The 23382-nt window shown below is 39.3% G+C and overlaps 1 protein-coding gene across 6 annotated transcripts in view; it reads right to left on the bottom strand.

The window, feature by feature from the left end:
- Positions 1-37: 37 nt before the first annotated feature.
- MRPL42 (mitochondrial ribosomal protein L42) overlaps positions 38-23382 on the bottom strand; it is a 102389-nt gene continuing 79044 nt past the window's right edge. For 4 of the 6 annotated variants that reach the window (XM_023738565.1, XM_023738563.1, XM_023738562.1 and 1 more), the window contains one exon: positions 43-607. In XM_023738565.1, coding sequence (XP_023594333.1) covers positions 448-607 — 160 coding nt within the window. In that variant the 3' untranslated portion in view covers positions 43-447. Of the gene's footprint in view, positions 608-23382 lie in introns of all 6 variants that reach the window. The other 2 variants (XM_023738567.1, XM_023738566.1) reach the window with 2 other exon arrangements.

Here is a 23382-nt window from a genome sequence, read left to right as displayed (position 1 = left end):
TGTATTTTATTTTTCGTTTCCTTCAGATTGACTTTCTTTTAAGAAATTGGTATTGTTATGACTCACAAAACAAACCTGCTCGTGGAGAAGTGGTGCTATTGTTACATCAATTATGCACATATCTCCCACTATGGGAGTTGAACAATTCCACGAAGAAATAAATGTACATGTTATAAATTGTGTGTATACCATAACAATTACATCTTCCTTTTCATTCCAGACTGATTCGGTATAACCTCACATTCAGTTCTGTCTCTTCCACCACAGAAGAAGGCGCCAGTGGCACTATAGTCACGTGACTCCTGACGAATCTGGTCGTGTCCCGCTCAAAGCAAACCAAAACGCATGTTCAGATTGAACATACCCTTGTGTTTGTATAATGCTCTTTGCTATTGCTTGCCCCCGTCGGGTATTAGCAGTGGTCCAATGAACTGTGAAGGCGCAGCATCAAAGAACGCAAAGTGAGTATAAAGTCTGAAAGTATTCTTTCAAGACGAAAAACGCTCCCGTAGATCTAGGAAGGGCCCACCAACAAACGTGGAACGACAGATGAATGAAATTATTTCCGACTGCCTCGTAAGCACTATTTCCTTTGACTGTCTCAGACCTGAAGAACAAAATCACATATTCCAAATAATTTTTTTTTACTTACTCATTTTCAAATATAAATATTTGTGTTAATATCCAAATTCAAATGAAAATTTTATTTTATAAATTTTACTTGTTTTATAAATTTTATTTATTTTCAATTATTCAAATTTATTTGCTATGGTAGAACCAAATTTGAAAAGTGACATAATTTTAAATCCAGATAAAATGAAATGGCAACTAAGTGGAGCATAAAAAACGAAAGCTCAGAAGATAAAGAGAAAAGGATTTGTGAATCCCTAAAGACAGTTCCAAAATTACCTTCGTTTTTAAAATGTAATCAATCAGAAGAGACTTCTGCCATTGAATGCTTGAGTTTAATGGGCACAAATCGTCATACTAGTATTGCTAGTGCTGAAATTACTAGTAGCAATACAAAACAGAATTTGTTCCAGATTCTGCATCCATTCTTTGCTGTAGTAAAAAAATTAATAGTTGTGTAAAAAGTGAAACTATTTTAGAATCTGAAACTGTCACATCACATAAATAACAGAAATACAGATCCTACTCTGTGGAATAATTTTTCTTTGAATGATGTAAATTATTGGATCAAAAGAGGGCCAAGTCATTGTCAACATCACAGTGGACCATTTGAAAATTTGTGTCGAAAATTCCTGGATGGTAAACAAACAAGATTCTGTAGCCAGAACATGTTTGTAGGGTGCAAAGCTAATGGTGAAAATTATTAGAGGGAGTGGCTACTGTTTTCTCCATTAGTCGGCTATGTATGTTGTTTTGTTTGCAAACTATTCAATCTTAAATCATTTAATTTTCGATTTGCTGCGGATAGATTTAGTGATTGGCAAAACTCAAATATGATTGGAAAAACATGAAAACGGTTCAATTCACAGAGATTGTATGTTGTCATATTCAAACTAAAGACGTGTTTTGGCTTAACTCATGAAGTAGAAACCCAAATTAATGAAGAACGTCAGTACTGGGAAACCGGTTTGCAACACGTTGTTGCTGTCTTTATAACAATCCTGAATGTGGGCTATCTTTTCAAGAAAGAAATCAAGTGCTTGGGTCCCCACAAAATGGAATTTTGGAGGGTTTACTTGAACTTGCTGCTCAGTTTGATCCATTTTTAGCAGGTCACATTTCAAAATATGGTAACACAGGAAAGGGCAACACATTGTATATGTCTAAAACAGCATGTGAAGCATTAATAAACTTAATAAGTGATAAATTTCGATCAACTATTTCAGTGAAATAAGTATAGCTCAATATTTCAGTTTGTCTGTAGAGTCCACTCCTGATCGTTCCCATACAGATCAGCTAAGTATTGTTTTAAAATATGTATCTCCAACAGATGGAAAACCTGTCAACCGATTTATCGTATTTTTACACAAATAACGTACACCTTCTACATTTGTTTGCCAACCGCTCCCTCCCTTCTGTGAGGTATTTTTGTAAATGTCGCTGTGACATTACATGTTGAAGTAAAAAAATTAGCATAGCGTCCTAATGAAGATACCTCACAGGGGGAGGGAGCGGTTGGCAAACAAACATAGAAGGCATGAGTTATTTGTGCAAAAATATGGTATCACATTTACTAGCTTAAAAATCATACCAGTGAAGAAATTGCAAATCAAGTACTTTACTACTTATGTGAAGTTTGCAAAATTGATTTTTCTAAGTGCAGAGGCCAGTCCTATGACAATGCTGCCAATATGCCAGAGTGTTATAAAGATATGCAACAGAAAATTTTAGAACATAATGGACATGCCATTTTCATACTAAGTGCTGTGCATTCACTTAACCTTGTAGGACGTAGCACAATAGATTGTTGTCCAGAAGCAGTTGATTTTTTTCTGCTGTTCAGTTACGCTACACGTTTTTTGCTGCTTCGCTTCTACTTACAAACGGGCAGCTCTTAAAACATATTTAGGCAATGATTGAGTATTAAAATGTCTTTCTAATACATGTTGGAAAGCACAAATGCAATCCTGGAATCGTACACTCAGATTCTAGATGCTTTAGAAAATATTGCTGAAGACCAGACACAAAAAGGAGACAGCAAAAGAGAAGCGGAAACCATTGTCAACAAAATGCAAACACTAGAGTATATATTGATGTTGGTTATGTGGAATAATATATTGCAGAATTTTCATTGGATGAGTCAAGCTCCCCAAGATCCAGAAGTAAATTTAAAGACATGCACAGATTTCTACCAGTCATTAACAGGGTATTTACATAATTTAAGAGAAGATTTTGAAAAATTTGAAAACACAACAAAACAAATACTGCCAAATACTGATTATCAAGCAATTTGCTGTTACAGAAGCATTAGAAAGAAATGACTAAATGATGGAAGTGCTCCAGAAGTATTGAGTGCCAGAGATCGATTTTGTGTAACCACGTACTACCATCATTGACACACTTGAATCTTGCATGAAAAGAAGGGCGAAAGTGTATGCAGTTCTTTCAGATTAAATTTTCCTTCTTAAGTAATGTGGATATACCTGATGAAGAATGCATGTAGGCATCCAAGAAATTTGTGCAGGCTTATCCCAATAACTTAAATGCAAACCTTTATGAAAAAGTTGGACAATTTCATTCTTACATGAGAACCAAGTTTACAGATTCAGGAAAGACAAATTTTACTCATGTAGGCATGTATGATTCCATAATAGAAGCTAAAATGCAATGTGTATTTCTCAATGTTGAAATTGCTTTATGCATATTCCTGACTTTAATGATCACAAACTGCACAACAAAATGCTCATTTTTGTCTCTAAAGAGACTCAAAAACCTTCAGCATACAACGATTCAAGAAAGACTCGATTCAGTATCCTTGTTATATATGGAAGTAGATATTATTTGGTAGCTTAATTGTGATGAAATCATTGAAGAATGTGTAAGAGCAAAGAATAGAAATGTTTTTAATTACGTTAGAGATGAAAGATCTATCTAAAAATAAAATACAGTAATTTGTTATAATATTTGTTTCCTGATCATTACATTTTCTTTTATGATATCTTTTCATTTGTTCATTTATAATTATAGCATTTATTACAAAACAAGCATCAGAATTGAAGTATGAGCTGTTTAAAGCAAAATTGGTGAAAGTCAATTTTTCTTTGTAGGAGATCAACAGAATTTTACATTCAATTTTACATTGACACAACTAAGTTCACTGACTCATTTGCTTTGTTGTAGAATATGTGTCTTAGGCTGGGTTCTCTAGAGAAGCAAAACCAGTGAAGCATATGTGTGTGTGTGTGTGTGTATATATATATATATATATATATATAGCTATATATATATATAGCTAGAGAGAGAGATTTAAATCAAAGAAATGGCTCGTGAGGTTGTAGAGCCAGGAAAGTCCCAAGTTCATGGGTCGGGCTGGAGGTTTCTCCTGATTCACATAACTGTAGGGGCTGGTGAATCCAAATTTGGCAGGTTAGACAGCAAGCCTCTGGCCCACAGGCTGCAGAGGCTGATGAACCCCAAGATCGGCAGGTAAGCTGCTAGCTGAAGTCCCAAGAGCTGGAGTCAGATGCAGGATCCAGAGTGAGCAAAAGCCCCAAGCTTTGCCAGAAAGTCCACATGTATTGGATGCAGGCCACATCCCCAAGGAAACGCCTATTCAACTGACTGGCTGCTCATAGCAGAGCTTATCATGGAGATGATTACATTATATCAGATCTCATTATGGAGGTGATTATATCATTACATAGCTGCCAAATGACATCATAACTGCCAAACCACTGAGAATCATGGCCCAGCCAAGTTGACTCACAACCTTAACCAACATAATGTGAGATATTCTTTTTGTAGAAAATGTGTTGTACAGTAAAAATCTTAGTACCCTGCATCCACTAAAAATTTTATAATCCAGTTCATCTCATTCTACTAAAATGGCATTCACCACTTTTGCATTCAGTCACTAATATTACAATCACATTTAAAAAGAAGTTATGTCATGGGTAGCAATACTAGTATATATGTAATGCATATATATAACTCAAGTATCCTGTTTGAATGCTTGAGTAAGCAGAAGAAGAGGAACCACAGATTACGAATGCTTAAGGCCCTCACATGCCTTAATCCGGCCCTGGACACCATGAGCAAGTTCCTTAACTCTCTGAATCTCAGGCTCCTCATTTCTAAAATAGGGATAATTCTCCCTTGCAAGATTGTTGTGGGAGGTAAGTAAGATTGTCTTTGTAAAAGTGCGTTCTTTATGTAGTCAATGAATTGTACATATAGAAATTGTTGAATTGCTGTGTGTTCTGCTGTGTATATTTTCAATGACAACAAAAAATTAAATTATTTAAAAGAAAGTGCTTTCTTTATAAATTGTAATGCTTGTGCAAATGAGCCACAGCACCTGACAGACAATAAGTTAGCAATGAGTGGTTGTTATGTCTTTGTCTTAGTTTTTTGAAAAGCAACACAATGGCACAGTCTTCTCCCCCCAAACCGGGACACTATTATACTTCATTTAACAGTGCAGAGGCTCCTTTGAGGGTAACTCCAGGTGTTATGTTTAAAGACACCATCTCTCTAATTCTGCCCTAAACACATTTCCCTTGCAGCTATTTCCTTTGCATCAATTTATGTCTTATTGGACTCTATAAGCAGAAGCTTCCTGGATGGCTGCTCTGGGGAACCTCTTTTACTTTTTTGGTGGGGATAGCTACCATTTGAATAACCTCTCAGCCTCTTACTGATTTCAGCGGATCAGTTCATTTCTCAATGGACCTTCCACCAATACTTTCGCATCCTCCTCTGAAGGACACCTTCTCATGTATGCTTTTGTGTGCTGCCCAGATTCCCTTCACCAGGCCCAAATGCCCATGCCACAGCTACTGAGTGTTGGCTACTAAACACTTGCAGCTGCACCCTTCTCTGGAGAATTGCCCTTGACCGAAGGAAGCCACATTTCCCAAAAATGTTTGGGACATTGTTCTGTATCTCCAGGGGCAGCCCACAGCCAATGGCCAGCCAATACCAGTAAAAACCAGTTGCCATTGAGTCCATTCCAATTCACAGTAACCCTGTGTGTTTCAGAGCAGAACTGTGCTCCATAGGGTTTTCAATGGCTATAATCTTTCAGAAGTAGATGGCCGGGATTTTCTTCTGAGGTGGTCTGGGTGGATTTGAACTGCCAACCATTCAGTCTGTAATAAAGCACTTAACTATTTGTGCCATTCAAGCTATCTTGGCTAGCCAATACGGACACAAAAGCCCATTCCCTTTGCCTCAAGTTGGGAAAACTTTGTGGTGCCAATCACCCACCAGAGTTTCTCATGGGATCAGGCTGAGGCCGCACCCACCTCTTTGCTAGCTTCTCTTCTGCCCTGTTCTGCTTCACTCACATCCTTAGAGGTGTTACCAGAGAGCCCTCCCTCAACACACCACTTGCACACAAGCCCCCTCTCCAGCTCTACTTCAGGGATCCTAACCTAAAACACACCTGTAGCTTCCTACTCCCTACAGACACCTTTGAATTTTTTATGTGCCTTCTTTGATTGAGAGTTCCTTGAGAATTAAATCCATGTCTAATTTATCTTTGTCTTTCTGTATCCCCTAGCACAATGCCTTGCACATATAAAATTCTCAGTAAATTTCTTGGAATGACTATTTCATATTTTGAAATCATTTACATGGCTTTTGTTGTTGTGAGTTGCTGCTAAGTCGGCTCCGACTCATGGTGACCCCATGTATAATAGCCATCTTCATGATTGTTGGTATGTTTGAGTGCATGGTTACGGCCATTGTGTCAATCTGTCTCACTGAGGGTTTCCCTCACCTTTGCTGGCCCTACTCTTTAACAAATATGATGTCCTTCTCCAGTAATTGGTCCTTCCTGACAACGTGTCCAAAGTAAGCAAGTTGAAGTCTTAAATATTCTGATTTATAGGATTTTCATTGGCTAATTTTCAGAAGTAGGTCACCAGGCCTTTCTTCTTAGTCTGTCTTAGTCTGGAAGCTCCCCTAAAACCTGTCCACCATGGCTGACCCTGCTGGTATTTTAAATATCGGTGGCATAACTTCCAGCATTATAGAAACATGGAAGCCACCACAGTAGAACAAACAGACAGACAGGTGGTGGTTTACATGGCTGTTGTTGTTAGGTGCCATCAAGTCGATTCCGAATCATAGTGATCTCATGTTAGGCAGGGTTAAATGAGTGACTTGTTTTCTCTAATCCCTGGAACCTGGCACACAAACAGTTCAGTTCTCCACCCCTGAAGATGAGAGCAAAGGACTTCAGAAACTGCCTGAGAACAGGCCCCTGTGGAAAGACCTCCAGGCTACTGGCATTCCTGCCTGTCACCAGAGACAGAGAAGTCTGTTCAGAGCCTCACGTGTTTTTGTTCTTTCCAACTCTCTGCTCGATCAAGTTAAACAGTCCCTATGAGTAAATAAATGTGGCAAAGACAAAACAAATATTTTTTTTCAATTGGATTGGTTCACTCTTTGTGTGGGTTCAGATGGGGGAGAACCAGAATGTTTTGATTAAATCAGCCGTTGCCATCAAGTGATTTGCTTGTTTACTAATGGGCTGGCATATTTCTTGTCGTTATCTACCAAAGTGCGAATGCTTGGTATTGTTGATACAACTGCTCTGAACAGGAAAATGGCAAGGTTCCTTAACCTAATGTTCTCACTGTGTTGCAAAGTGTAAAAACAAGAAATCAAAAGCAATGGGCAAAATATCACCCTGTATAATGGCAGAGTAGGGAGAAGAGAAGCATGTGGGCTCTCTCTGTGACCCTTCTAGGGGCTTTTCTGTACAGTGGGGGCAATGGTGGTTCAGTGGTAGAAATCTTGCCTTCCATGCAAGAGAACTGGGTTCAATTCCTAGCCAATGCACCTCATGTGCAGCCACCACTGTCTGTCAGTGGAGTCTTGCATGTTGTTATGATGCTGAACAGGTTTCAGCAGAGCTTCCAGACAAACATGGACTAGGAAGAAGACCTGGTGATCTACTTCCGAAAATCAGTCAATAAATATACTATGGATCACAATGGTCCGTTCTGCAACCAACTATGGGGCTGGCACAGGACTCGGCAGCATTTCATTCTGTTGTGCATGGGGTCGCCATGAGTCAGGGCCAACTTGATGACAGCTAACAACAACTTCTCTTTCATGGGAAAGGAAAAAATAGCTACATAAAAAGGTCATTTCAAAGATATCTGCAAAAAATCTTTAAAAGATATTTCTGGAAAGTTACCAGAATTGGGAAGATTTAGTTCCATCTCCTACTTACAGGCTGGTTTCACGGGAGGGTAACCTGTGCAAGCACAGGGCCCCACACTCAGAAAGTCCCCATGCTTGGTTTAATGCTCTGCTACCATCATCTTGAAGTTCTTAATATTTTTGAGCAAGGGACCATGCATTCTTATTTTGCCCTGGGCACTGGAGATTATGTAGCCAGTCCTGCATACACATGCTATATTTCTCATCCTAGACAGTGAAAATTAATGCTCAGAGTGGTGACCCTGAGGCCTGCAGTTTTCTGAATGATCCAAGATTCAGTTACAATTTCCACATTCTTTCATTCACTCAACACACTGATTAAGTGTCATTATTATTCTAGGTTTTAAGGATAAAGCCATTGTCTTATGGTTCTCTAGAGAAACAAAATATATATAGATATACCCGTAATGATTGGCCCAGGGAAAGTTGGAGCTATGTTAACAACAGGCACATACAAACACACACATACACACGCAGAGAGAGGGAAAGAAAGAGATTTACTTGAAGGAATTGGCTCATGTAATGGTGAGGTGCTGACAAGTACAAAATCCATAAGCCAGGTAACAGGCTGGAGACTCTTGCTTGCTCACACAATTAGAGGGAGGAGAGGTGGCTGACAAGTCCAAAATTCGTAGGACAAATAACAGGCTACAGACTTCTGCAGGTTTGTGTCCCAAAATCTATAGGTCAGGTGATGGGAAGAGTGCAGACAGAGAGAGTTCTGCCAAAATATCTATTTATAGTCTGGAGGCAGAACACACCATAAAGAAACTCCCTTTTCAACTGATTGACTGATTCCATTACATTGTTGTTCAACATGTATTGAGCGTCATTACCATTCTAGGTTTTAAGGTTAAAGCCATTGTCTTAGGGTGCTCTAGAGAAACAAAATATATATAGATATACCCATTATTATTGGTCCAGGGAAAGTTGGAGTTATGTTAGGTGCTGTCAAGCTGGTTCAACCCATAGTGACCCTATGTACAACAGAATGAAACCCTGCCCGGTCCTGCACCATCCTCACAATCGTTGTTATGCTTGAGTCCGTTGTTGCAGCCACCGTGTCAATCCATCTCATTGAGGGTCTTCCTCTTTTTGGTTGACCCTCTACTTTACCAAGCATGATGTCCTTCTCCAGGGACTGGTCCCTCCTGATAACATGTCCAAATTATGTGAGACACTCTCGCCATTGTTGCTCTTAATGAGCATTCTGGTTGTACTTCTTACAAGACAGATTTGTTCCTTCTTCTGGCAGTCCATGGTATATTCAATATTCTTCACCCACACGGTAAGTCAAAGGTGTCAATTCTTCTTTGGTCTTCCTTATTCATTGTCCAGATTTCACATGCATATGAGGCGATTGAAAACATCATGGCTTGGATCAGGCACACCTTAGTCCTTAAAGTGACATCTCTGCCTTTTAACACTTCGAAGAGATCTTTTGCAGCAGATTTGCCAATACAACGCTGTCGTTCGATTTCTTGACTGCTGCTTCCATGGGCATTGACAGTGGATCCAAGTAAAATGAAATCCTTGACAACTTCAATTTTTTCTTCATTTATTATGATGTTGCTTAATGGTCCAGTTGTGAGGATTTTTGTTTTCTTTATGTTAAGGTGTAATCCATACTGAAGGCTATGGTCTTGGATCTTCATCAGTAAGTGCTTCAAGTCCTCTTCACTTTCAGCAAGCAAGGCTGTGTCATCTGCATAACACAGGTTGTTAATAAGTCTTCTGCCAATCCTGATGCCCCATTTTTCTTCATATAGTCCAGGTTCTCAGATTATTTGCTCAGCATACAGATTGAATAAGTATGGGGAAAGGATACAACCCTGATGCACACCTTTCCTGATTTTAAACCATGCAGTGTCCCCTTGTTCTGTTCGAACAACTGCCTCTTGGTCTAAGTACAGGTTCCTCATGAGCACAGTTGAGTGTTCTGGAATTCCTGTTCTTTGCAATGTTATCCATAATTTGTTGAGATCCACACAGCTGAATGCCTCTGCATAGTCAATAAAACACACAGGTAAACATCTTTCTGGTATTTTCTGCTTTCAGCCAGGATCCATCTGACATCATCAATGATATCTCTCATTCCATGTTCTCTTCTGAATCCGGCTTGAGTTTCTGGCAGTTCCCTGTTGATGCACTGCTGCAATAGTTTTGAAAAATCTTCAGCAAAATTATACTTGTGTGTGACGTTAATGATATTTGATAATTTCCACATTTGATTGGATCACCTTTCTTTGGAATGGGTACAAACATGGATCTTTTCCAGTGTGTTGGCCAAGTAGCTGTCTTCCAAATTTCTTGGCATAGACAAGTGAGCACTTCCAGTGCTGCACCCATTTGTTGAAACATCTCAACTGGTATTCCATGAATTCCTGGAGGCTTGTTTTTCACCAATGCATTCAGTGCAGCTTGGACCTCTTCCTTCAGTACCATCACTTCTTGATCATATGCTACTTCCTGAAATGGATGAACATTGACCAACTCTTTTTGGTAGAGTGACTCTGTGTATTCCTTCCATCTTCTTTTGATGCTTCCTGCTTTGTTCAATATTGTGCCCATAGAATCCTTCAATATTGCAACTTGAGGCTCGAATTTTTTCTTCAGTTCTTTCAGCCTGAGAAATGCCTTTTTGGTTTTCTATCTCCACGTTTTTGCACATTTCATTATACTTTGTCTGCTCGAGCTGCCCTTTGAAATCTTCTGTTCAACTCCTTAACTTCATCATTTCTTCCTTTCACTTTAGCTACTCTACATTCAAGAGCAACTTTCAGAGTCTCTCTTGATGTACATTTTTGTCTTTTCTTTCTTTCCTGTCTTTTTAATGACTTCTTGATTTCCTCATGTATGGTGTCCTTGATGTCATTCCACTACTCGTCTAGTCTTTGGTCATTAGTGTTCAATGCATCAAATCAATGCTTAAGATGACCTCTAAATTTCAGGTGGGATATACTCAAGGTCGTACTTCGGCTCTTGTGGGTCTGTTCTAATTTTCTTCAGCTTCAACTTGAACTTGCCTATGAGCAATTGATGGTCTTTTCCGCAGTTGGCCCCTGGCCTTGATCTGATCGATGATATTGAGCTTTTCCACCGTCTCTTTCCACAAATGTAGTCAATTTGATTCCTGCGTATTCCATCTGGTGAGGTCTACATGTATAGTCACCATTTATGTTGTTGAAAAAAGGTATTTGCAATGAAGAAGTCGTTGTTCTTGCAAAATTCTATCATGCAATCTCTGGCATCGTTTCTATCACCAAGGCCATATTTTCCAACTATGAATCCTTCTTCTTTGTTTCCAACTTTCGCATTCCAATTGCCAGTGTTTATCAGTGCATCTTGATTGCATATTCCATCAATTTCAGATTGCAGATGCAGAAGTTGGTAAAAATCTTCAATTTCTTCATCTTTGGCCTTAGTGGTTGCTGCATAAATTTGAATAATAGTCGTATTAACTGATCTTCTGTGTAGGTGTATGTATATTATCCTATCACTGACAGCTTGTACCTCAGCAGTTTGTCATTCTTTGCATAGTAGACCATATGATTGTCCAATTCAAAATAGCAAACACCAGTCCATTTCAGCTCACTAATGCCTAGAATATTGATGTTTATGCATTCCATTTCATTTTTGATGATTTCCAATTTTCCTAGACTCATACTTTGTAATTCCAAGTTCTGATTATTAATGGATATTTGCAGCTGTTTCTTCTCATTTTCAGTCATGCAACATTAGTCAGTGAAGGTCCTGAAAGCTTGACTCCATCCATGTCATTTAGGTCGACTCTACTTTGAGGAGACTGCTATTCCGCAGTTTTATTTTGAGTGCCTTCCAACCTGATGGGCTCATCTTCTGGCACTATATCATACAATGTTCTCCTGCTATTCATAAGGTTTTCATTGGCCAGTTTTTTCAGAAGTAGACTGCCAGGTCCTTCTTCCTAGTCTATCTCAGTCTGGAAGCTCAGCTGAAACATGTCCACCAGGGGTGACCCTGCTGGTATTTGAAATACCCAGTGGCAAAGCTTCCAGTATCACAGCAACTGCAAGCCGCCACAGTATGACAAACTGACAGACATGTGGTGGATGAAAGGTCATTACATCACATTATATCACATCACATCATAGCACATTACATTACATTACAGAACAGCAACTAGAGTAATATTTAGCCAAACCACTGGAAACCATAGTCTAGCCAAGGTGACACATAAAATTAAGCATTGCAGCCATGAAGCAACCAGCTCTGCTCTCCTGGTGTTTACATCGTGCCACACTTCTTGCATCTGCCACAACAGATGACATTCATGTATCAACTATCAATTGGACATCAGCTGCAAACAGTCATACCAGAGTGTCATACCAATAATGTATGTCGGGGATTACATGTCAATCCAGCAGCCCACAGGAGCTCCATCCTTTCCAGTTTTTCCTCTCAAGAAAGCAAATCAGAATGCAAGTGAGTCAGAGTGATACTATTAGGGAGGTAATCTTAAACCCACTCTGATATGTGAAAATAGTAAATCTTTCACAAACTTTGCTATTTTGGATATTATTCTAGTTTCTAAAATGACAAAAAGATTCATGTGAGAAAGGTTTTCAACCATAAAGATTGTAGTCAAAGGGCATCACTAAGCTATAACACTGCCAATTAGAATATTAAAAATGCCTAGATTCCATCTATTAAAAGATGCCCTTGACTTCAGAAATGTTAAAAATGGGTAGCAAAGATGTGGTACAATGAATCTGTTTTATGTGGCCTTTCTATGCATGGTATTGTAACTCCCACAAAATGATTGGCTCTTAACTACTATGCCACCAGAGTATTCAAAAGTCTAATATTCAGGGCTCTCCAAGAGATTAGGAAAGAGATCAAGGAAAACACAGACAAAAATCAAATGAAAACATAGACAAAATCAAGGAAAACACAGACAAGGCAATAGAAGAAGTCAGGAAAATAATACAACCACAAAATGTCAAAATAAATAAACAATTAGAAATCATACAAATACAGCAATTAGAAATCCAAAAGACAAAAAACAAAATTTCAGAAATGGACTGTCCAATAAAAGGTTTTAGGAGCAAATTTGAAACAATAGGAGACAGAATCATCGAAATTGAAGACAAATCCATGGATGCCACGTTGTTTAAGGAAAAATCAGAGAAAAGCATGAAGAAAACCTGAGAACTAGGTAGTATACAATCAAGAGCAAAAATTTGCTCATGATCAGAGTTCCAGAGCAGTGAGAGAAACTGGAAAACAGAGAGGATCATTGAAGATTTGCTGACAGAAAATTTCCCTAACATCATGAAAGATGAAAAGTTGACTATCCAAGAAGCTCAACGAACCCCATATAGGATAGACCCCAAAAGAAAGTCACCAAGATACATCATAATCACACTCGCAAAAACCAAAGACAAAGAAAGAATCATGAGAACAGCTTGATAAAAATGAAAAGTCACACACAAAGGGGAAACAATAAGACTAAGCTCTGATTACTCAGCAGAAGACATGTAGGCAAGAAGGTAATGGAAGACATATATAAAACCTTGAAAGAAAAAAATTGCCATCCAAGAATAATATATCCTGCAAAACTCTCTCTCAGATATGATGGTGAAATGAGAACATTTCCAGATAAACAGAAATTAAGGGAGTTCATAAAAACCAAACCAAACTTAGAAGAATTATTAAACGGAGTCCTTCGGTTAGAGAACAAAAAACATTAGACAACAACCTGCATCTAGGACACAAGTCAGTATTAGCCAGATACCAACCTAGGTAATGAACTCTCAAGGATAAAACAAAGCTAAAAGTTTTAAAACAGGAAACCAGAGACATCAATCTGTAAATGATGACATCGTCAGAACAACAAAAGGGAGAATACACAGTGTCTTAGTCATCTAGTGCTGCTATAACAGAAATACCATAGGTGAATGGCTTCAACAAATAGAAGTTTACTCTCTCACAGTCTAGTAGGTTAGAAGTCCAAATTCAGGGCGTCAGCTCCAGGGGAAGGCTTTCTCTCTCTGTCGGCTCTGGAGAAGTTCCTTGTCATCAATCTTCCCCTGGACTAGGAGCTTCTCTGCACAGGAACCCCAGGTCCAAAGGACACGCTCTTCCCCTGGAGATGCTTTTTTGGTGGTACAATGTGCCCAACTCTCTGCTTGCTTCCCTTTCCTTTTATCTCTTGTAAGATAAAAGATGATGCAGGCAACACCCCAGGAAAACTCCCTTTACATTGGATCAGGGATGTGACCTGAGTAATGGTGTTACCTCCCACCCTAATCCTCTAACATCTTTAACATAACCTAATCTTGCTTTATTAACCACAGGCAGAGATTAGGATTTACAACACATAGGAAAATTACGTCAATCACAAAATTGAGGACAACCACAAAATACTGGGAATCATGGCCTAACCAAGTTGACATATATTTTTTGGGGATACAATCAATCCATGACATATGGTGAAGGTATAGAACTTTCAAATGGGGAGGAAGTCAAGGTGATATCAAGTAATAAAAGACTGGTTCAAACGTAGGAAGATAAGGGCAAATTTCAAGGTAACCACAAAGAAAGGTGACAAACCTATCCATCAAAATAAAGAAGAAAAAACAAAGTCTCAGTAAACACAAAATCTACAATAACAAAAGAAGCAAAAAGAAATTCCACAAACAAAAGGAACTCAGCACAGGAAAGTAAGAGGAATGAAGAAAACGTCAGCACCACAAACAAAAGCACTACAAAATGACAGCAATAAACTCACACCTATCAATAAGCACACTGAATGTAAATGGCTTAAATGCACCATAAAGAGACAGAGAGCAACAGAATGGATTGAAAAAAAATGACCCATCAATATGCTGTCTACAAGAGAAAAACCTTAGACACAAAGACATAAATATATTAAAAATCAAAGGATGGAAAAAATATATCAAGCAAACAGCTACCAAAAAAGAGCAGGAGTGGCAATACTAATCTCAGATAAAATAGACTTTAAGGCAAAATCCACCACAAAAGACAAGGAAAGACATTATTTAATGATTGAAGGGACAATCCACCATGATGACATAGCCATAGTAAATATCTATGCACCCAATGACAGGGCTCCAAAATACATAAAACAAACTCGAATAGCTCTGAAAAGAGAAACTGGCAGTTCCACAATATTAGTGGGAAACTTCAACACTCCATTCTCAGTAAAGGATAGAATATCTAGAAAGAAACTCAGGAAAAATACAAAAGATCTAAAGGCCACAATCAACCATCTTGACCTCATAGACATATATAGAAAATTCCACCCAACAGCAGCAAAGTACACATTCTTGTCCAATGCGCATGGAACATCATTCTCCAGAATAGACCACATCTTACGCCACAGAGCAACCCTCAACAACATTGAAAACATTGATGTAATACAAAGCATCTTCTCTGATCACAATGCCATAAAAGTAGAAATTAATGACAGGAAGAGCAAGGAAAAAAACCAAAAACAGAGAAACTGAATAACACCTTGCTTAAAAACCACTGGGTAATAGAAAAAATCTAAGATGGAATAAAAAAATTTCTAGAGTCAAATGAGAATGAAAACACATCATACCAAAACCTCTGGGATACAGCAAAGGCACTGCTCAGAGGTCAATTTATAGCAATAGATGCACACATCAAAAAAGACGAAAGGGACAAAATCAAAACGTTAGCTCTACAACTTGAACAAATAGAAAGAGAACAGCAAAAGAAGTGCACAGCTACCAGAAGAAAGGATCAGAGCAGAAATAAATCACATAGGGAACAGAAAAACAATAGAAAGAAATCAACAAAATGAAAAGCTGTTTCTTTGAAAGGATCAAGAAAATCAACAAACCATTGGCCAAATTGACAAATTTCAAATATGTAAAATGCTTTCTGAGGTTCTCTTCCCCACATCTACATTTTCTTTTGAAATCAATAAATCTAGTGGGCTGGAGCTGGTTGGTGCAATAAGAAGGTAAAGATTATCTTTTACCATATCTGGAATTAACAGAATTAAAATGAGATACGATACAGTCAGATTATGCCTGAAAAAGGAACATGGGCATTATTATAGCAGTGAAAAAGGGCTTGCGGGCAGGAGGATTATGTTGTAGACTCATGTGCAGGATCCTAAAGAGTTTATCCTAGGCACTGGTATAAAGTCGGATGGCACTTGCTTGCTTTAAAGAGCCGTAGAATCTAAGCATTTTAGAGTTTGGAAGGATTCTTAGAGAGAATTCCAGCCTATTCATTTCACAAATGATGTGCAGAGGTAAATAGGCCAAATTACCCAGGAATATTCATAACTAACATTTATCACTTTATCAAGCACTTCCACGTTTATTATCTCATTTAATCCTTGTAAAGTGCTGACAAACAGCAATAATTTGTTCTTACTTCCACAAGATGAAGTTGGCATTTAGAGAGTTAAGCAGAGAAAGCTACTTCTCACCAAAGCTTGAGCTTCTCCTCTTCTTCCAGGGCATACTGCTATGTTACATTTCCTGGCACTCTTGTGGTTAGAGGTAGTGAGTGGGCTTAGAATTGCACTGTGGCCAGTAGGATGTAGACAGAAGTGATGTGAGCCCCTATCTTAGTCATTTAGTGCTGCTCTAACAGAAATACCACAAGTGGATGGCTTTAACAAAGAGAAGTTTATTCTCTCAGTCCAGTAGGCTACAAGTCCAAATTCAGGGCATCAGCTCCAGGAGAAGGCTCTGTCTCTCTCTGTCAGTTCTGGACAAAGGTCCTTGTGATGCATCAATCTTTCCTTGGTCTGGGAGCTTCTCTGCACAGGAACCTTAGATCCAAAGGACGCACTCTGCTCCCAGCACTGCTTTCTAGGTGGTACGAGGTTCCCATGTGTCTCTGCTCACTTCTCTCTTTTATATCTCAAAAGAGATTGGATTAAGACACTATCTAATCTTGTAAACCTCATCAATATAACTTTATCACAGTGATAGAATTTACAACACATAAGGAGATCATATATAACCTCATCATAGTGATAGAGTTTACAACACATAAGGAAATCACATCAGACTACACAATCATACAATACTGGGTATCATGACCCAGCCAAGTTGACAGATATTTTGGGGGGACACAATTCAATCCATGTCAGCTCCCTTCAGGGCTGGCCACTAAAACCTCTCATACAATCCTCTATATTCTTCCTTTCCTCTCCTTGGCAGCCAGATGTAGAGGATCCAGTGATAGAGTCTGTGGTGTGATGGATCACATTTGTGTGGCCTTTCTAGCCATGGTCTTGTAACTCCCACCCAAGTGATTGGGCAGGACTGGCCCCCCAAGGGGATTAGTCAGTTTTGCCATCCCACTGGGCTTGAAATAAGCCACCCCAGATGCGGGAGAGAGAGGATCCCATCACCATCAAGGATGAACAGCCAGGAGCCAGCACGTCCTTTGGACCTGGGATCTCTGCACTCAGAAGCTCCTGGACCCAGGAGTCAGAGAGTGAGCTGTAACGTTGAAGATGGCAGGAAGTAGTGGCATAGAAGCAAAGGCAGAGAAGTGGCAGCAGAGACACGGCAACAGGCTTCCCGGCCCACAGAAAGAGAAAGCTGAGTGCCTTTGGGCAGAGGCTGAGGGCGAGGGAGAGGCATGCCTGTGAGCATGGCTGGGAGGAGGCTGTCCTGATGGAAGACCTGTATCCTGGGTGTTCCTGAACCTGAATTGTTACTTCCCTAATAAATCCTATAATCTTGAGTATGGTCTGTGAGTTCTGTGTGGACATTGCAATGAATTATCAAACCCAGCAGAGAAGTAGAGAGTGCTGTGAGAGGGACGATTGGTGTCAGAATTGATAAAGATGGCAGGGAGAGGAAGTATGTCTGACCTCCACCTCATAGGAATCAGCCTTGGGCTGTTGATATTGATTATCCTTCCCCCGGTGAAGTTAGAGGAGGTCAGACACTGTCTCTGTGCCATTTTTACAGAGTCCAAGGCCCCCGGGGATAACCAGGCCACCATGTGGAAGGAGCCTGGGTCCCTGAATGACACTGAGATTTTTCTCAGTTCACTCACCGATCTTAAACTGTAACATGAGTGAGAAATAAACCTTAAGTATATCAAGGTACTGAGGTTTGGTGATTATTGCCGCAGTTAGCCTAACACAGGCAGTTTAAGGAACTTACATAAATCCATATATTAACTTATTTAACAAAAACTCATTGAGCACCTATTATATGTGCCAGATACTGTGTTTGGCATTGGGTATACATCGGTTAATTAAGACAGATAAGGACCATGCCCACATGGAGTTTACAATCTAGTGGGTCTCACAGTAATGGACTAGGCAAGGATCGAAATAAAAGTCTGCTAACTCCACATTTTTTCCATTTTCTACTCTACATGCTCTCTTCCAAATAATTTGAATTAAAACGTATAACATTCTGCAAAGATCACTCTGAAAAATAGATCTGCTTTTCTTCTAGCCCTGTCAATTGAGTTAACAGATGGGGACAGAGTTATTGGTTAAGCTTTCTGTGCTCACTAAGACCTAAAAAGGCCCAGCTATGGTAAAATTCCCTTGCATAGTAGAACCTCAATCAGGAGAAGGGATTTGAAAACCATTGTTTTCATATATATAATTTCTCAGTTATTTAAGGACTAACCAAAAACTTGTGTTTTAACCTGTACTGTTGAAAATGGCGACAATCCATTTTACTACCTTACTGAGGAGTTGTTGTTAGCTGCCATAAAGTCAGTCTCCAACTCGACGAACCCGTGCACAATGAACCAAATGCTGCCCAGTCCTGCACTATCCCAGTGATTGCTTGCAGATGAGATCGTTGTGATCCACAGGGTTTTCATTACTTGAGTTTCTAAAGTAGATCACCATGCCTTTCTTCCTGGTCCATTTTAGTCTGGAAGCTCTGACGAAACCTGTTCAATATCATAGCAACACACAAGCCTCCACTGACAGGCAAATGGTGGCTGCACATGAGGTGCACTGGCTGGGAATGGAACTGGGGTCTCCCCCAAAGAAGGCGAGAATTCTACCACTGAACCACCACTAACCCCTTACTAAGCAGTAGGTGACATCAACGCCCTCAAGATCTAAAATTCTACGAACCTATGAATTTTTTTCTGGTTAATGTGTCTTTCATGGTGTCTTGGGATCACTATTCAGAACTAGCGTTCTCATTGTAATAGATTGTCGCCCTAGAGCACGTAAGAGACTGTGTTAAATTCTCAGACTTGGAATGTCCCAAGAAACAGACTGGATTTTTTAGAAGAAAATGTTCAGAGTCATGTTTCTTATACTTTATTCTCTTTTCTAGAAAAATAATTGTAGCAAACATATAGGTGCAAGCTAATATGGCCAGTAGATTCTGACTTTTCATGTTTCATGGATCTTGCTCTAAATAAAATCCATATATATATGCATTTATCCAGTTTTTCCTTTTACTCAAGTGAATTTTATGTGATCATTATTACATCAGTTAAGATTCTTTTGAAGGAGCCCTGGTGGCGCGGTGGTTAATGTGCTCTTGGAGGAAGTGCCACAGAAGTGTAGGGCCATGAAGATCATGAAGACGTGGAAAGGTGTAGCTTGGATCCACTTTCAGGTGGGTATTGGATTCATGGGATCCTTATCACACAGTTAGTGATAAAGGTGGGGTTTGCCTACTTTGCTCATTTTGTAGTGTATTTAGCAGTACAGTGGGGAAAGGGTGAATCTCCAGAAGAAAACTGGAAGTTGGTTCTGTAAGAAGGGGTGAACAAAGAAAAACTATCAAATAAAATTATTAACACTACTATTATTATAAGCATTGAACCAAGCCCATAATTCTTTTCAAAGAACAAGGCCATTAACCAGATTGGGTAGCTGTCCTTGAAATTAGAAAATGTCTGGCTAAACGCAAAAAGTAAGCTTTTTACTTAACCTTAAGGATTTGAAAGGCTGAAAGAATAAACAAGGAGAGTAAAGACCATTAAAATAACTCTTGGTTAGAGAAAATGTAAGCCTGAGTAGGCACTTGGAAAGTTCTTTGTAACTAAAGGAAAGAAAAATAACAAAGTAAGCACACTTTCTCTTATGAATGACTTATTTCTTGTTTTAGAGAGGGAAGGATTTGAAAGAAGTGGCAAGATAATATAGATAAAATGTAATAGTGTGATGGGGAGGTGAAGGATGGAAATACAATTTAAACTAAGGTTGTTAATAAGAAAAAGATCCCAGGGGAATTGCCTGGGTAGATGTTCTAATATTATAGGCATAAATAGAAAAAAGGAAAAAAAAAGAAAAGAAACTTTTGAACAACCGTTGCTTTTCTTAGGAAAAACCCAATGGCCATTTATGATCATTTTATTTCTTACCATTTTAGGTGGAAAGTACAAAATTGCAATGCTTATCAAAATGAAGTTAACTTTTGACAGTGTAAATATACTTAGAAATTAAAATCAAACATATTTGAAGTTATTATATGAGTGAGGTCTCTCTTTTGGTGAAAAGTGACTGAAACCCAAGTCAAACTAGCTTAGGCAAAAATAAATCTGTGTTAGAAGGTTCATATAATTCTGAGGTGGCAAGAGCACATCTAGAAAGAAAAGGAATCAGAGACCCAAACACCACCTGGAGTCTTGTTTTTCCATCTCTTATCTCTGTTTCTCTCTCACTGGTTTTCTTCCTAGGAATTATGCCACAAACAGATCTAATGTCCCACCTCTCCCAGGTTTGTCTTAGACTGAGAATGAGCCTTTTCCCCTGGCTCCAGTTTTGCAAATCCTGAAGAAGGACTCTGATTAGTCTGGCTTAGGTCATGTGCTCACTCAAGGTCAAAAACTATACTCTGGTGAGCCCTTCTTGATGTTGTTACTCATCTCTAGTCCAATCATCTATGACCAGGAGGCAGAAGTCCCCACAAAATGTTTTGGTGGTAGAAAATGGGCCTTTTCCAGAAGACATAGGGTTAAATGCTTGACACAAATAGACAACCCAAACATCTCACTGGTGGTTTCAGGCTTCGCTTGGTGTCCAGCCTCAGAAGACCACCTCTCTCCCCTGCTGAGGTCACTTAATGTTGAGAGGCAGAGCTCTGCCCAGATTCCTAAAAATCCTAACCTTAGAGACAGAAACATTAGCGAGTTCTATGTGCCACTCATGGAGGCAGTGGTAGTTCAGTGGTAGAATTCTTGCCTTCCATGCTGGAGACTCAGGTTCAACTCCTGGGCAACGCCATGGGTAGCCATCACTCATCTGTCAGTGGAAGACTGTGTGTTGCTATGATGCTGAACAAGTTTCAGCAGAGCTTCCAGACTAAGATGGATTAGGAAGAAAAGCCTAGTGATCTACTTCCAGAATAAGTCAATGAAAACCCTTTGGATCACAATGGTCAGATCCCCAACTGATCACTGGGATGGCACAGAATCAGGCAGCAATTTGTTATGTTGTGCATGGGGTCATTGTGCGTGGAGTGCCAACTTTACAGCAGCTAACAATAACAACAGGTGCCATCCTGGAACTCAAGGTCAAATCACCTTTAACCTACTTCTGATTTTAGGCCTCTGTTCTCATAATTAGACCTCTGCTTTGCTCATCTTTACTCAAGCCAAGTGTCCCTTTCTCTGTCCTTCCATTCCCCTGTGTGACCACCATATAACCGAAGACCTTCAAAGACAAGCTTCTTAAAAGGAGTAGTACACCCAGATCTTCATTTCTAAATACCATTTTCCACTAAAAGGAAACAGGACTTGGAGAAATGACTGAGTCCAGGGCTAGGGCAGAGAAGTATAAGAGTAACCTAAAACATTATTGTGCCAGAAAGTAAAGAAGTATTCAAAAAATGATGGAAATATCAAAGAGCTTGAAGGGCTCCTTATCTTACTTTACTTCTTAGCAGGGTATAAAACTACTAATCTCATCCTCCTTCTTGAAACTCTCATCTTCTCTGACTTCTGGTCTGTTTCTGCTTCTGATTCTCTTCTTTCCTCAATGACAGTTCCTTCTAAGTCTTTTCTGGGTACCTCATTTTCTGTCTACCTCTTAAATATAGTTGTTCCTCAGGGTTCTGTCCTCAGCCCTTTTCTCATTCTACTGCCTCCCTGGGTGATCTTAGCCAATCCCACAGCTTCAACTATTATATAAACAATGCCTCTCAAATACAGATTTCTGTGTAAATTTCTTTGTGGGTGAAGATGATGATGATAGAAATGTAGTGTTAAAACAAAAATCATATTAAGCCGATAATGGAAATTGATTGAAGTTTACTGAATATATGATTTGCAAATCAGGGTAACATTTCAACTACAGTGTCAGATGTTTTGAAGATGAGAAGAACTCCCAGAAATCTTATACCAAATCTAACTGACATTGCCATGGAAAAAAGGGTGGGTACAGAACTAATAAAAAAATCTGTGGTCAGGAAGGATTTTCATACAGCATTGTCTTAAGGAACAATTAAAATAATTACTGATTTACCCTAAACATACCTCCCAGTCTGACCCTTGGAGTCTGTTTCCCAAACTGACTAAATTCTTCAAAGAGCACAACGCCCAAAACAAAATGGTCTTTCTAGTTTATCAGGACCATTGTTTGACACAAAAGTGGCTTTTAGGAACCAGTTTTTTTCAAGGCAAAAAGTTCAAAAGGACACCTAAGGGCAATGTCCTATGTGGGTTACCCCACTTTCCATGAAAGCCAGAAATCTTGATTCCAGGAAAATCAAAACTCTTTTGTCAGTAGATAGATAGGCAGGTAGATAGACAGACGGATGGACAGACAGATGGACAGACAGATAATTAGATTCAGGGAAGACATCTCTCCTAAGCTCCAGAACCATATATGCATCCAACTGCCTCTAGATGGAAAACCAGGTGGTGTAGTGGTTACGAGTTCAGCTGCTAATAAAAAGGTCAGCAGTTTGAATCTACCAGGCGCTCCTTGGAAACCCTATGGGGGCAGTTCTACTCTGTCCTATGACGTTGCTGTGAATCAGAATCAACTCGACAGCGTGGGTTTTTGGCCTCCTAGATAACTCCACTTGCTTTAACCCACAAATATCTCAAAGGTAATTTGTTAAAAATTGAAGACATTTCCTTCCTTCCAACTAGTACTGTTTAATTCTATTACTGGCACTACCAACACCAACATCATTCAATGTCCTTCAGCCAAAGACCACCAGGAACACCACTGTAGTTGAACGAGTTTATTATTCATTGTAGCAAAGAAGAATGGCGACCCATGAGGCATCTCAGTAACAGGGTGTTAGGAAGGACTTATAGGATTTGGGGTCTGGTTGAGTGATTTGGGAGAGGTTCTAAGGAAGCAGGGGTTCATTCTAGATGGGATGTTGTCAGAAAGCAGGGGTATTTTATGATTGGGTATATTGCAATAAATTTATCTACAGGGAGGGCAGACTAGAGCGAGGATAAAGCTGTAATTGGTAAAGAAGTAGGAGACAGTTGAGAAAGGGAGATGTTTGGTATTTTGTGGATGGCACAGTGACCTTGTTTTTGTCTGTGCTTAGCCAAAAT

Source organism: Trichechus manatus, unplaced genomic scaffold (genome assembly GCF_000243295.1).
Source record: "Trichechus manatus latirostris isolate Lorelei unplaced genomic scaffold, TriManLat1.0 scaffold00119, whole genome shotgun sequence".
In the NCBI taxonomy this organism is placed as follows: Eukaryota; Metazoa; Chordata; class Mammalia; order Sirenia; family Trichechidae; genus Trichechus; species Trichechus manatus.
The sequence above is the reverse complement of the archived record's forward strand: the minus strand, read 5'-3'. Positions and strand labels throughout refer to the sequence as shown.